The sequence below is a fragment of the Talaromyces atroroseus genome (genome assembly GCF_001907595.1).
Source record: "Talaromyces atroroseus strain IBT 11181 chromosome Unknown scaffold_4, whole genome shotgun sequence".
Taxonomy (NCBI): Eukaryota; Fungi; Ascomycota; class Eurotiomycetes; order Eurotiales; family Trichocomaceae; genus Talaromyces; species Talaromyces atroroseus.
The window spans coordinates 1,115,617-1,130,890 of NW_017971436.1; the positions used below are offsets into that span (position 1 = coordinate 1,115,617).

A 15,274-nucleotide genomic window follows, 5' to 3' on the forward strand; every position below is an offset into this window, starting at 1 on the left:
ACGGCATCTTGCCATTGGTTTCACTCATACTCGATTTCAACCATTCATTCTCCTGATGACTGCGGTGGCATCTCCACCTAGCGTGCAATCGGGGCCTCGTCTAGGATGGTATTCTACTGGTAACGGAGGACAGGCGGCTCTTGGCTCAATGAACACAGAAGACGTGTCCCGCATGTTTATGCCGCGGAAGAGTGTACAAAGATCCAATTCGTCCTCTTCGCTATCGTCGAACGCTTCAACTTCATCTACATCTACAGTTTCTCACCTTAGTAATGGTACATCCTCCAACGGCGATACCTCAGCTCCGTGGTCAAAAAAGAAAGCTGGCCGTGGCTTGTGGCCCGCCTCAAAATCTGAGCCTGTTTCTGGCGTGACGAATGCGAGGTCCCAGCCTGTTTCATCAGCTAGCTCGGCAAACGGTGGTCCTACGGCCTCGTCGGCGATGTCTGCTATTCACCAACCTTCGCCCGTTCCTTCGCAACACATGATTCAGTCTCCTCAGCAGAATGGGGTTGCTACTCCCAACGGCATGCAAGGCCAGTCAGAACCACCTGCTATTCTCACACTTGTTCCTCTTAACGGTACCTTCGAAAAGAAGCATATCAACGTGCCATATTCGCCAGATGTGTTGCGCATCGGTCGGCAGACTAATGCAAAGACTGTTCCCACTCCTACCAACGGCTATTTCGACTCCAAGGTTCTATCACGGCAGCACGCCGAAATTTGGGCGGACCGTAAAGGAAAGATTTGGATCCGCGACGTGAAATCGTCAAACGGCACATTCGTTAACGGCCAGCGCCTATCACTTGAAAGTCGGGAATCAGAACCACACGAGTTGCGAGAAAATGATGCGCTTGATCTGGGCATCGACATTGTGAGTGAGGACCAGAAATCCATTGTCCATCACAAAGTCTCGGCCAAAGTTGAACATGCCGGGGTATATAACGCGGGGCCCAACATTTTTGATTTGAATTTTGGTGACATTGATCCTACCTCTGGTGGCGGTCTTTTACCTTCGCCATTGAGTCAACCGGTCGTACATCTACGTGGCCGAGCAAGCAGCTCGCTTAGCAACCGCAGTGTTCAAAGTGCAGCAAGTAGTCAAATCAGCGCTCTGCATCAACAAAGGCAAATGAATTATTGGCTTTCCCCCATCACAATTGAACATGTCGTCAAGAGGCTTACGGTATGTGGCGTACACAAGTTGCGAGTGAAATGAAGAAATTTACTCTTCTTTGACTGACTTTTTCTTCTTTTCTTTCAGGCTGAGATCAAACAAGCCAAGCAACAATCGCAAGACCTTCGCCAAACAGACGAGTTTTTGCAAACACTTATTTCATCAAACAACAACTCCGAGGCGGATAAAATATACCACAAACCTGAAAATAGTTTCAGACAAATGAATGGAAGATCTAAGATGTCTCGTATTGATCCTATTTCTAGGTTTTCAGAACCTCCTGCACCGCCTCCACAGCAACCACTGCCTGAAAAACCGGATGTCGCTCGCCGGACTGAGCAACCTACAGGGTCACTGAAACATTCAGATACTGAGAAACCACCGAAAGATACGGCGACAAGCTCTCCCATTTCGAAAGAATCCAGTCAAATTCTTTCCTTGATCGAAGCTCTATCACTCACCAAAAAGGAGCTGGAAGCCCAGAATGGTCGTGTAAAGGAGCTGGAAGAGCTTCTCCGACAAGAACGCTCCGCTCGGGAGAGTGCGGAGGAAAAGTCACGAAAACAAGAACACCACGGTATTCCAGGAGAAAACGACATTACCAATGCACAGACAGCCTTGGAGCAGGCTGGTGAGCGTATTGCCGAGCCGGTTATTTCAGAAGTTGAAACATCTACAAAGTCACGCGACCTCCAAGAGATGGAGGTCGCTGCAGACGTGCCAGAGTCGTTGGATGTTGAAGAGCCACTCGTCGATGCGCAGACCCAAAAGTTACAGCAACAGCTGGATGATATGGTCTTAGAATTGACGGAAATGAAACAGCAAGTGAAGAGCTTCAAGCAACGTGCGGAGAAAGCAGAAGGTGAAACGGCCGAAGTGCGCAAGTCTCTTGCTGAAATGATCGAAACTATTCGACAAGAACGCGAGGCCGCCCAGGCCAAAGAAGCGTCGCATGAAGAAGAAGAAGAAGCCGACAGGGCTGACACACATGGTATTGTCAAATCTGACAAGGAGGAAGTGCCTGCAAACCGCGAACTCCGTGCTGGAATGGATCCTCGTAAAGTCAAGGAACTGGAAAATGCGGTGGGCTCATTGGCACAACAGCGAAAACACGACATGCTACAAAGTTCGACCCCGTATGCGTCAATGGTCGGCGTGGTTCTTCTTGGCATTGGGTTGATGGCATATCTTAATGGGTGGCAAAAGATTGAAAGATGATCAGCTCGTCACTACGGGCTGCTCGACATAGGAATCGACAAGTGCCATGGGATGGAAAAAACAATAGATTATTTAAATATTCTTTTCACGGGATTGGATTGTCCTTTCGAGATATTCATAGTTTTGTTTGATGAAGGACACGGATACGGACATGAACGCAAGGATTTCCGCTTCAATAGGTTCTTGTTTCTTCTTTTCTGGGGTATGGTGTTTATTAATTTTTTTTACTTTTCTGCGTTCGTTTTCAGTGCTTCCTCCGGTCAAAATCCCGGTGATGAGCCTTCTGGGATTCTGTCCAACCATTCCTTCTTTGTTTCTGAGGGGTGTCAGTAACAAATCTTATGCTTTTCTATTCCTTTTTCATTTCTTTACACATCGTGTATTTCACTGAGCCTGATCCGTGGGACTTCTGACTTCGCATAGCAGATTTATCACATTCGACTTCCATTTCTTCTTATTTCATTCATACATGACAAGAAAGTTTTAGTTTTCTGTTTCATTTTTCATTTGTTTCTATGTACATGGATTGATTATTTGACTGGGAAAAAAGCGAGGGGCATTATATATTTCTACTTTTCTTTTGTTGTTTTCTGAAACAATGTGACGAATATGACTATTTACATTGGTATTAATGCATCTGCCTCTACCAGCAGTATGTCGGGTAGTAGGTAGTGTAGGGATTATTTTATATTGATAGCAATCTCAACCATATTAACCCACCTCGTCCTTGACTCTGGGGGCTCACCGTCCTCATCTTTGAACGCACTGAGTCGCTGCTGTTGAATCCTTTCTCGTTTGCGGCGTCGACGACGTTGATTTTTAGATTCCGAAGGTTTGTCAGTTTTTTCTTTCTCTTCGCCTGCATCCTTCACATCCTCATCCTCATTATTATCGACTTCACCGTCATCCTCAAGAATGTCATCCACCACACACACACTGCCCGTCCTCACTTCAACCTCATACTCATCCTCCGCCTTCCCCTTCCCCGTCTCAAACCACCTACCCACCTCCAATGCCTTCTCAATCGCCCTACCCGTCGCCTTTACCAAGACCTTATCCTCTCTCAGTCTCTGCTGGCACTTCCCCAACACTTTTGCAGCAGTAGTCGATGATGGCCCCGACGATTCCTGCCCATAAGCTCTATTCTTATTATTCTTCCGTTGCTGCCTCTCGTCAATAAGAGGCATCATAGCGCGCCTCTCCGCCGTCCGCAGCAGCTTCTGCACCTTTTTCACGGCGCTCATGAATGGAGTCCTGCTGGACACATACACCAGTTTCGCGACTGTGTTGCCGGCGTAGGGCGATGCGATGGGGGCGTGGGGGATAGGTCGTTTTTGGATTCGGTAGTTGCGCGGGATGTGCACGAGGTCGGTGTTTTGTTTTTTGAAGGAGAGGGGATTGCTTGTTGCAGTAGGAGGGCTGCCAGCAGCAGCAGCAGCAGCAGTTGCTGTCGCCATGATGGGGGTGTTCAATTGCGTTGGTGGTGGTGGTGGTGGTGGTGTTGGATAGGAAGGAGGTGCAGAGAAAGATTTGGATCCGCTATCTTATCGGCTATCGATAAGCCGCCCCATCATTTGTTTGTTTACTGTTTCTTTATATCGCGTAGAAGATAACTAACTACATATTGCTATATGTTATATAAGATATGCGAGTAGAAATCGCAGTGGCAATGAACATGTTGCCGCACTTGCGTTGGCCGCGCCACCGAGGATACCTCACTAAGTATTTGCATTCTCTACATCAACTTTACGGGTCACATCGCCCAAAAATGAGACGTGTCGTGCAGTCGGAACGATGACTCCGTCTACACAGTTAGTTAACTACCGACTGAGAGTCCCGACAGACTGGAGCTGAAGCGTCGGCGCTTTTTTCGTCGATGGCAAAGAAACGCTCTCTAGCGCCGCGCGGAAAATGAGCCCACGTCCGACGCCCGCGCTAGCCAGAGATTTCGATAGTCAGCGCCAAACCAAACAAACAAATAGCGTACGCGTCGGTTGTTTACGGATTATAGTGTGTGGTGGTAACTTGGGGTTTATCCCTTCGGTATACAGCCGTGGAGAAAGAAAGAGTAAGAGAGACACAGCAACGAACAAAGAGCCGAACGCGTAAAAGAAGAACAAGTAAAGAAATCCATAAAGAATAAAAAGTAGAAAAAAAATAAAAATAAAGAAACAACAAAAAAAAAAGAGCGTACAAAATAATATTTAGGTGAAAAAATAAAAGAAGAAAAAGAAGAAGAAAAAAAAAAAAGAGAAGCCTGGCCAGGCCGGCCTGTCCATGCATGGGCCACGGACTAAAAGCCTCAGGCCAACCTGTCGGAATCCTTAGTTTAAATTAGTTGCAACTGCTGATCTGAGCTCGCCTCTCCATATTTTTAGCATCTTCTCTCTCTCTCTCTCTCTCTCTCTCTCTCTCTCTCTCGCTCTCTCTCTGTCTCTGTCTGTCATTCACTCTTTCCCTCTCCCTGGTGGACGCCATTCCATTCGTTGCGAATATCTTGTTGCTGTGCTCTGCCATTGCCCCAACAGTAACATAAACACTGCCAAAAGCCAGACTGGTGGCTCAACACCAAACACCAACACCAACACCAACACACAAAGTCTGCTGCCAGTCCTCCATAAAAGTTTTGTACCTACCAACACCGCGACTTGTATTTAGACCATCAACATGCCCGAGCAGGCCTCCAAGGAAAAGGGCATGGCTGCCTCTGACGGCTCGTCCTTCCCCCTCATCCTCGAGCATTGCATGTTGAATCCCTCCTCATACGAGATCCCTCTGCGCAGCATGTACGCCCTCAACTGCCAGACGCTTTCTCTCAAGTCGGCTGCAGGCCTGAAGGAAGCGGGCCTCGCAACGCAGAATTCAACCGAGCCTCTGGCCGATGCCGCCTCCCAGTTCAAGGCACAGTTGATTTCGCACATTTCCAGGTCCCCCAATCAGTTCGACCTCCCCGTGGGTTTCATGGTGTCCTTTGTGCGTCGCGCCTTTGCCCCAAACTTGGAGGACGTCGACTTCCCGCAGGCCTTTGCGGCTCTGGACTATTTGAAGAACCTCCACAGGCGTCGCCAGAAGGAAATCCTAGCGGCGCTAGAATCCCTAGCTATCGACCTGGTTCCCTCCAAGTCACACTTTTTGCGAATCTCCCAGACCCAGAAGCAGGAACTTCAGCTGACATACCCTGGCGTCGTTGCTTGGGTGGAATCAATCGAGAAGAGAGATCGCGAAGCTCATTATCTGTACAGGAATGTGTGCTTGGGCTTGCGTCGCTGGGTAAGCATCCTCCTCACCTTTGGACAGTTCTCTCATAGCTGACCTGACCGCAGACTCTGATTAACGAGATGTGGCTGGAGCCATTCCACAAAGGCAATTGTATGGCTATGCTGAACACACTCTTTCCTCCAGCTATACACAACGCCAAAGCTCCCAGTGCCGCCAGTGCAGACTTGACACTCGAGGAAGTGGCGCAGCAGCGTCAAGGTTTCTTCGACTGCATTGGCATAATCGAACGACAGGGTAAAGTGGCCATTGAAAGCCTCTTAACTACGGGAGCCCGCGCAGGAGAGGAGACTGCATGGCCAATGGTTCATGAGTTCTTGGAGAAATACCTTGATCTCGCCACCGAAACAATTCACGACTGCGCCCAAGTCAAGGGTCGCGAGTACCTGGAGGCCGAGGTGCGCGGCAAGACTCACAAACGCAATGCCGATTCTGGCGTCAGCTTTACTTCTGTGCACGAGTCACTTTCCACTACTACGACTACTACCGAAAGCCGTGCTGGAACCCCGCTCGACAAATCTCGATCTCCCACTCCGGATACTAAACAGGGTAAATCGACTCTGGAGAAGATCAGTAAACAGCTCCGCAAGATACGCTCGCGCCCGGACATCAAAGAACCAGGGAAGCCCAAAACAGTGTCAAAGAAGAAGTCCCTCACTGCGCTTGTCAGCGGACGGTCGGCCAGCAGTTCCAGCGCCGAGACCAACTTTGACGTGGATGAGTTCAAGCGTAAACGGATGATCTGGGAAGCCAATGAGAGAAAGAAGGCGGCACTTCAGGGGGCTCAGAATGGAAGAGAAACCCCCAAGCAGGTCTACGATGATTGAAGCAAAAACAACGATCACTGTGTCTTTCTCGTCATTGGATGAACGAACTGAATGATTGAATGAATGAATGAATGATTTTGAAAGGAAAAAAAAAAAAAAAAAGAACAAAAACAAAGAGTTGGAGATACGGGCTTCGGAGACCCGGAAAACACCAGAATACAAAAATATGCGAACAAAACAAACTGGCTTTTTGCATTGCGTGCATTGGGCATTGGCGTGGAGTTTTACGAGTGTTCCTTTTTCACATTTTTTTCCTGTGCTGGATTGGAGGTTCACTTGATTCGATGAAAGAACTATTGGCGGAGTTGGGTGTCACTTTTTCAGGAGTTTGTATTAAAAAGAGGAAATAAAGGGCGGAAATCTGTACTTGCTAGAAATTAGTCGCAAAGGATTGAATCTGAATGTGATGCACGAATATGTTTTCCCAGCTGTCAGAGTAGAAGATGAGGTGCTGCAGTGCTGAGTGTTGAGAGCTTCCGCCAATCGGAGGCCTCCAATGGCCTAGCGCTGATGTTTATCGATAGGTGTCCTTCCTCTGTAGACCTCGACAACAGCTACGAAAAGAAAAGAAAGATAAAACACACGAGACATCGCTTGGACGCTCTTTGTGGATGAATCTACTCTGCTGCTTTCACAATCAGGGAGGACATTGAGGCCCTTCTTCCTTCGTTGTTGTCCGATTCTCCGCGTTGGCAGGCAAATATGTTGATTGTTGATGGACACATGCCATAGGCCTTGAGACCAGCCGTATTCTTTGGAGTTGACCTTGAAGCTTATTGGAACATTTCTATATAAGAATGTTTGGAAGCAGGATGAGGCAGTTCTCGTCTCTCGGCTTGGTGTCAGGCCTGCTGCTACTGCTGCAACCGCCTCGATGTGTTGCCGCGAGCCCCTCTGTCAACGTCGCCTTGCAAGCTTCATTCGATGCGGGCCCGTACCTGGTGGAGCTTTTGTAAGTCATCAGATGACCAAAAATATCAGTGCTATCATTGCTAATACGTCTGTCTCGCCCAGAGAAACTGCTGCGCAGGAGAATTCCTCCGCTTACTTCCCTCTCCTCGACCGCATCGCCGAGGGCGTCTTCGACGATGCCACCACAGAGAAAGAGCTATACACCACCTTTTTAAAGCTTCTCGCAGACGATAACCATATAAAAGATGAGGAGAGCTTGGACACCTTCAAATTCGCCCTCGCCATTCGTTCCGCGGCCCCTCGCATCGAGGCACATTATCAATACTATAACACTTCGGTGCAATCTACGCTAGTTACCGCAGCGCAGGATGCTGCTTGCCCGGTTTGGGTGCATATGGACGGGAAGCAGTACTGTTCCTCGACTCTGGAACGTGCGCAGCAGGATGTATCTGGTGATAGGTTGGGTTGAATCTATATCGCACCGGCCCGGCTTTGTGTACTGATTTTACATAGTGACCCTCGCGAACTACCTTTTGATCGAACCTTGGGCGATCCGTTGGCTACCCCTGCCGTCCTCTATGCGGACATCGCTTCGCCAATGTTTGCACAGTACCACGAAACCTTGCGAGGTCTAGCTGAGGAAGGTCAACTTGCGTATAGGGTACGATACCGTCCGTCTCAAGATGATTCTCCTCGGCCTCTGTTCGTATCTGGCTATGGAGTCGAATTGACACTGAAGAGAACGGATTACATTGTGATTGATGACCGTCAAGCTGAAGAGAGGGAAGACAAAGCAAATGCTAAAGCCAAAGCGCCAAGTGCTGCCGACCTCGATGACGACGAAGAAGAATCTCCGCCAGATCTGAAACCGTTGTCTTCGTCCGAAGTAGCCGCACTTGGAATGAATGCTGCTAGCTTTGTTCTGGATAGCGCCGACCCCTTTGCAACGCTTCTCAAGCTATCTCAGGATTTCCCGAAATACTCTTCTGCCGTCGCGTCCTATAATGTCACTGAAGCGTTTACAAATGAATATAACAAAAACCGGCAGGCGGGGCTCCCCGGAGCGCGCAATATCATGTGGATTAATGGCCAGCATGTTGACTCGAGACAGATCGATGCGTACTCTCTGCTAGAACATTTGCGGCAGGAAAGACAGATAGTAGCCGAGTTCAAGAAAGTCGGATTGTCTTCATCTGACGCAGTCAATCTTCTGTCTTATCCTGCCTTGGCCGAAGCGCAAATGACCAGCGAGGTCCAGCGTTATGACTGGCGCGATGAGATCGAGGGAGGCGGAATTGTTATCTGGCTAAACGACCTTGAGAAGGACAAGAGATACGCAAACTTTCCCACTTCTCTACAATCGGTATAGGACGAAAAAAATCTCTCACTCATCAATAATCGCGAATACACCTGAGCTAACTATTCCTGTTATAGATTCTGCAACCAACATTCCCAGGCCAGCTACCCCCCGTTCGCCGAAATATGCAAACCGTCATTGCTCCCGTCGACCTTACCAAGGTCGAAGACGTCAATTTTGTTGCGACATATCTTCAGACCTTCATTAAGCGGATGATACCGGTTCGATTTGGTGTGGTGTTGATAGCTAATACCGAAGAATCTAAAGCCCAGGCAAAGATTGCGCATCATCTGCACCAGACATACGGCCTGACTTCGCTATTTCAATACCTCGAGACCGTGAGTTTTGACACTGTCAACAAATGTTATGTATATGCTAATTAACTGTCGTAGACTTTATCTTCCGAGAAGGTTTCTCATCCTGACGGAGCATCTTTTGCAACTGCTGTTGCAGAGCGTGACACACGACCCGGCCAAGAAAGCCTTCCGTTCGAAGAAGTGCTGCAGTCAGAAGCACTAGATGACATTGTTTCAAGGACAGCAAAATACTTGAGGCGATTGGACCTCGACGGCCCTTCGCCACCAACATTGGCCAACGGCATGATCATGTCTCGGGGCAGGAATTTCCTACAGGAGCTGCCCATGCAGATTGGAAAAGACCTAAACATTCTCCAGCAGGCACTCATCCAAGGCGCATTGAGTGAGGATGATTATGTGCCTGATTATTTCCTCTCGCAAGCCGCACAGAGTCGCAACGAGTGGATCGTACCTGAACACGGCAGCAGTGGAATTCGCATTGCCGACATTCTCAGCATCGCTGAAGCACACAACGATTTTGCGGACGTTCTTCGCCTTCCTTCTGATCCAAAACACCCATCGAGCAATGTCCAGCTATTTGTCGTAGCAGATTTCAATACAGAACATGGTCTTGCCCTTTTGATTTCTGCTCTGAAGTTTCGTCAGTTGCACCTAGAGACTGAAGTGATCCCCCTTCATAATCCTGATACCGACGGGTACGCTGGCGGAGGCATTTCGTCCAAATTATACCAGCTTCTGCGTCAAACCGAACCGGTGAAGCTTGTTGATGTTCTTCTTTCTCAGATTGGACTTGCTGCTGATAAAACGCAGGCAATGTCTGAAGAAGAGCAGGCCTATTGGACACAAGCACAGAAGTTGATTGTAGACCTTGGATTTTCACGAGGGACGTCTAGCATTCTCTTTAATGGACGGGTTGTTGGCCCATTCCCACCGTCGGCGGCTTTTGGTGAGGCAGAGTTTGAGCAACTATTTACATATGAATCTTCGCAACGGCTCAGACCCCTTGCCGAGGCCTTGAAAGATCTCGGTGTTGATTCCAAAGTAGCAGGCCCTCTGAGCTTTGCCAAGCTTACTTCTCTCGTGGAGTCATCCATCAACTCAGATGCCCCTGAAGGTGGCATCGATTCCAGATCCAAGTATCGTTTGGACGTGCTGAAGAAATGGAATAGCACCCACTCAGCCTTTGATGCTGCTACCAACACTGACGACGCCTCGATCAATATCGTGGCAGCCGTCGACCCTACCTCGGAGCTGTCGCAGAAATGGGTCCCTATTCTCAAAACACTATCAGAATTGGCCGGTGTCAATGTCCGGATTTTCCTGACCCCCAATAAGCAGATGAAAGAACTCCCCATCAAGCGATTTTATCGCCAAGTCCTGGAAGCAAAACCATCATTTGATGAAGACGGATCTTTGGCTCGCCCAGGCGCCTCGTTTAGGGGTCTCCCGCAAGATGCGCTTCTGACTCTCGGAATGGACGTTGCGCCCTCCTGGCTTGTCGCTCCCAAGGAGTCTGTTCACGATCTAGACAACATAAAATTGAGCGCATTGAAAGAAGGCTCTGATGTGGACGCAATTTATGAGCTTGAGCATATCCTGATAGAAGGTCATTCGACAGATACCACGCTCCGAACCCCTCCACGAGGTGCGCAGCTGCTCCTTGAGACTGAAAAGGGTTCCTTCTTTGCCGACACTATCATAATGGCCAATCTGGGCTATTTTCAGTTCAAAGCACAGCCCGGGTTCTGGAAAATCGAGCTGAAGGAGGGTCGCAGTCGCGACATTTTTCAGCTGGACAGCCTTGGTGGTAGCCTGCAGCCCGGAGACGCGAGTAATGAAGTTGCGTTATTGTCCTTCCAGGGCAAGACACTGTATCCTCGACTGTCGCGCAGACCAGGACAAGAAAATGAAGAAGTCCTGGAGGAGACTGCGCACGGAGCGGGATCGGCAATGGACTATGTTTCCAAGGGACTCAGTTTTGCGCAAGGCGTGTTGTCCAGTGTCGGGGTAAAGTCAGCAGCATCAAGTGAGTCTGCGGAGAAGCATGCAGAAATCAACATCTTCTCCGTAGCAAGTGGCCATCTCTATGAGCGGATGCTCAATATCATGATGCTATCGGTGATGAAGAATACCGAGCATACGGTCAAATTCTGGTTTATAGAGCAATTCTTATCCCCGTCTTTCAAGAGTCTGCTCCCGCATCTAGCAGCAGAATACGGATTCTCATATGAAATGGTTACATACAAATGGCCACACTGGCTGCGCGGCCAACGCGAGAAACAGCGTGAGATTTGGGGATACAAGATCCTGTTTCTAGACGTCCTTTTCCCGCTATCTCTGGACAAAGTCATATTCGTTGACGCCGACCAGATCGTGCGCACAGACATGTACGACCTGGTAAGCCTGGACCTTGAAGGCGCGCCGTACGGCTTCACGCCCATGTGCGATTCGCGCACTGAAATGGAGGGCTTCCGCTTCTGGAAACAAGGGTACTGGAAATCCTACCTCCGCGACACATTCAGCTACCACATCTCGGCGCTATACGTCGTGGACCTGAAACGATTCCGCGAACTAGCAGCTGGCGACCGACTTCGCGGCCAATATCACACCTTGTCAGCCGACCCTGAGTCGTTGGCTAATCTCGATCAGGACCTGCCGAATGTTATGCAGACCCTGATCCCTATCAAGAGTCTGCCGCAGGACTGGCTCTGGTGCGAAACTTGGTGCTCCGATGAGGCGCTCGAGACTGCCAAGACGATTGATTTGTGTAATAATCCATTGACCAAGGAGCCGAAGTTGGAGAGGGCGAGGAGGCAAGTCCCCGAGTGGACGGTGTATGATGATGAGATTGCGAGGGTTGCTGCTGCTGCTGCTACTGCTACTTCTGATAATGTCGGTGATGATAATGAGAAGGTTGAGTATAGTGTCGGCAAGGAGGAAAGGAAGGATGAATTGTGAAACTGATGTATCTTTATGTTGATTAAATATTTTTTTCACCCTTTCACAAGGTGATATGACAGTAATATATACATGTCCAAACACCTGATACATTATAAATTCTAAAAGCAAACATACTAATAGGAGGGGTATGCGCATCGTATGTCCAATAAATAAAAGCAATAAGCCAAAAAAAAAAAAAAAATTTTGCATAAACGTCAATCAGAGTCGGATGAGAGTTGACTCTCATTTGGATGAGAAAACCTGTTCTTCGCCGTCTGCGTCGTCACTGTCACTATCTGAGTCGCTGTCGTTGTCCTTATTACTGCTAGAGTCACTCTCTGAGCTACTGTCGCTGTCGCTGTCATTACTATCATCGTCTGGTTCAGACTCTGAATTATTTCCCTTTCGGATAGCAGGAGATGATGTTCCGTTGAGTTTGTTCGCTCCTAGTCCTTGGGATGACAGTGCACTTGGACCCCTTTTCGATCTTCCTGTAGAAGAGGGTGGTGTCTTATTGTCTTCCTCTGGACTAGTGTCTGAGCTATCAGAAGCGCCGTCTGATTCACTGTCTGACGAGTCTGACGACGAGGATTGTTCCTCATCTGACGATTGCTTCACACGTTCTGCGCTTTTGAAAGCAAGATGAGAAGGAGGAGTGCGTTTCTTTCTTGGAAGGTTATGCGTAAAGACGGCATTTTTATCTCCTCTCGCCCGTAAATATTTCACCGCGCGCCTGATTTTACGCCACCTGTCGGCGCATTGCTGTCGAGAGCGAGTGTTCCCAAGTCGATCACTAATCGCGCCCCAGCTGATGTACTGATCATCCATCTCGTAGATGTCTTTGCCGACCTTCTTCTTGTCCCCCTGATCTACGTGGACCTTGTATGTTGCCTCGATGGCTTCGAGGAGTCGGTCAATCTCATCTTTCGCCCAGCTTCCTTCTTTCATTGTAGATCGATGCTCGACTTTATTCTTCCATCGCTGCACAACATCGTCATGCGTTCTTTGCATCTCCTTTGCGATTTGCGCCCATTTCGTGCCGTATTTCTGATGCAGACGTTCCAGCTCGTCATCATCCTCGGCAGCCCATTGATGCGGCTTCTTCTCCCCGCTCTGGAAATGGCGGCGCATGAATCGAGTTGTAGAGCGCCGGTCACGGTCGGGGATAAGTTCGCAAATGGCTTTCCAGAACTCGTTATATGTCATGGGAGGATAGTTCATCTCAAAGATGCCGCCTTTGTTTTTCAATGAGCTCTGCACAGAAGCATCGAAGACCTCGGGGGTGATGCCGTGGCGGTTGCAGAATTCGACCTTGAAATTTTCCAGTGTTCTGACTTCTTCGGGGCTAAACCAGCCCGTTTTCTTCCCATTGATCGCGCTGACATGTCCCGGTCGAAATTTGAGGCTTCTTTCCTCTTCAAGCTTCTTTTTTTTGTTCTTTAACGACGTGTCTTCCTTCTGAGGGGAAGAAGAGTTTGCTGGGTCGTCGGCCCGCTTTCTTTTCGCGGGATGTGTAGTCTCTGTCTGCTTTTCTGGCCGTGGAGTATTGAGTGGCCGTGCCATTGTGAGCACTTCTGCTGGTCTAGGGACTCTGATTTCGAAGGGAAATCGGTTTCGCTTTGGCGTAAGGGAAGGGTCTCGCTCGTTGGTGGATTGTGTTGCAGCGTTATTTTCTAGTTCCCTCTTCACGGGAGTGATTTCTTCTTCCTCTTCTTGGCCGTCGTTTTCTTGTTCTTGTGAGTCTTGAAGATATTCGAATGGTATTAGTGGGTCGGATTGCTTCAAAGGTGGTCGTGGAGGAAGCTGGGAGGAGGGGGGAGCGCGCGGAAATGAGGAAGGGAAAAAAAAAAAAAAAACCCCGGAGCTTACAGAGCTTATCGATTGCGGAGTTCTCGTCCGTTATTTGCGACGATGTCTGTCCCATAGTGCTCCCACATCCAAAGCTGCATGTGTTATTCAAGAATATTCGTTATGCCATACAATAGGATGCAGTTAACTGCCTAGGTACCACAGAGAGACGCTTTACTCTGGACGAGACGCATTCCGCACGCGTCACGCTTTACCACATCCGTGCTTATTGTTAAAATCTACCAAATGAGCCAAAAGTCAAACGTCGATATTCAATTCTCGTAGCACCCTCGACACTAATTTCCTCTGCTCTGCCGGAGTCAAGTGTCTCTGGTCTAGTTCTTTTAGACACTTCCCAATCGCCACAGTGATTTTGACGGCCAGATCGCCGCTATTAGAGCTATCAACCCAGACTTTCCCATTCCTCCCCACTGCAAGCTCAAAGCCCCCTTTGCTCTCGAGTTTTGATCCGAGCTCTTCCAAGACAACCACCGATGCTGCCTCGGCGGACGACGAAGAGGTACTTGCTTTCATGAGCCGCGCAGCAAGCCCCGTCGAGACGTCGAAGAGCATCCCACCGCTCAACAGACCCAACCCCCCTGGTTCTGCCTTGCCCGTAGTAGGATTCACGCATGTAAGTTCCACTTCGGTGCCAGCCCCGATACCGATGGAGAGCACTCGCGCATAAACCAGGTCGCCTTGCTTCAGATTCGGTCTTGTCTTCTTCGACGCACCCTCAAAGGCTAGCTGACCCAGCACAGCAAAGGGTGCATGCGGAGTAACGATGCAGTGAAAGAAATCTGTTGAGGAGCGCTGAACTTGAGCAATAATCAGGTCGTTGACAGTTGGGATATAGCGGCGGTTAGGGAAGGTTTGGATTGAGACGGATTTGCGAATGTGGTCTATCGAAAGAAGCCCCGCATGTGTGGCTTCAATCGTTGTCTGTGATGATGATGATGATGGAGACTTCGACTTGGCTTTGTTCTGTGGCTGATGCAGCAATCGGAGTCCTGAACCAAGCCGCAGAGGAGTTTTCGATGAAGCTGAGGGAAGCGCGTTGGAGGAGACCTGGTCGCCCGGCAGCACGATCGACGTACTCATGGCGTGCAAGATATGGCGAGACCGTTCCTGTCCAACCTCGTCTTTTGAATGGAGAAAGCCTATGGCGGAGCTTGAATCAAGTGCTGGCGAAGATCAAAATTGCAGCCAGTTTCTTATCGATAGAAGTCACGTGGCGATAAGCAAAAAAGGATGCAAAAGTCGAGGCTGCCTCCGGGAGAAAAGGAAATTAAGAGGGGAACCCAGGGCACTATAGCACTGTAGAATATAGCAGGTATCGAAGCGAAACGTGCGACTTGTCCGTAGACATAGCGTTGACGAACCCGAGCCAGACTCTCGCCCA

At 49.1% G+C, this 15,274-nt stretch overlaps 5 protein-coding genes across 5 annotated transcripts, besides 1 other annotated feature; 3 read left to right on the forward strand and 2 right to left on the reverse strand.

The window, feature by feature from the left end:
- Window positions 1-55: 55 nt before the first annotated feature.
- Window positions 56-2,395, forward strand: UA08_04272 (hypothetical protein; the record flags this gene model as incomplete). Its single annotated transcript, XM_020266577.1, has 2 exons — window positions 56-1,186; window positions 1,265-2,395. The coding sequence occupies 2 exons, from the start codon at window positions 56-58 to the stop codon at window positions 2,393-2,395; spliced, it is 2,262 nt and encodes a 753-aa protein (XP_020120882.1).
- Window positions 2,396-3,075: 680 nt separating this feature from the next.
- Window positions 3,076-3,852, reverse strand: UA08_04273 (hypothetical protein; the record flags this gene model as incomplete). Its single annotated transcript, XM_020266578.1, has 1 exon — window positions 3,076-3,852. The coding sequence occupies one exon, from the start codon at window positions 3,850-3,852 to the stop codon at window positions 3,076-3,078; it is 777 nt and encodes a 258-aa protein (XP_020120885.1).
- Window positions 3,853-4,778: 926 nt separating this feature from the next.
- Window positions 4,779-4,861: a repeat region (Identified by RepeatMasker using a combination of RepBase library and repeat library created with RepeatScout).
- Window positions 4,862-5,062: 201 nt separating this feature from the next.
- UA08_04274 (hypothetical protein) lies at window positions 5,063-6,498 on the forward strand (the record flags this gene model as incomplete). The annotated part of the gene is made up of 2 exons (XM_020266579.1): window positions 5,063-5,665; window positions 5,719-6,498. The coding sequence occupies 2 exons, from the start codon at window positions 5,063-5,065 to the stop codon at window positions 6,496-6,498; spliced, it is 1,383 nt and encodes a 460-aa protein (XP_020120884.1).
- Window positions 6,499-7,295: 797 nt separating this feature from the next.
- Window positions 7,296-12,042, forward strand: UA08_04275 (hypothetical protein; the record flags this gene model as incomplete). The annotated part of the gene is made up of 5 exons (XM_020266580.1): window positions 7,296-7,450; window positions 7,513-7,869; window positions 7,924-8,773; window positions 8,845-9,105; window positions 9,160-12,042. The coding sequence occupies 5 exons, from the start codon at window positions 7,296-7,298 to the stop codon at window positions 12,040-12,042; spliced, it is 4,506 nt and encodes a 1,501-aa protein (XP_020120887.1).
- Window positions 12,043-12,267: 225 nt separating this feature from the next.
- On the reverse strand, window positions 12,268-14,973 carry UA08_04276 (hypothetical protein; the record flags this gene model as incomplete). Its single annotated transcript, XM_020266581.1, has 3 exons — window positions 12,268-13,766; window positions 13,894-13,967; window positions 14,225-14,973. The coding sequence occupies 3 exons, from the start codon at window positions 14,971-14,973 to the stop codon at window positions 12,268-12,270; spliced, it is 2,322 nt and encodes a 773-aa protein (XP_020120886.1).
- Window positions 14,974-15,274: the final 301 nt, after the last annotated feature.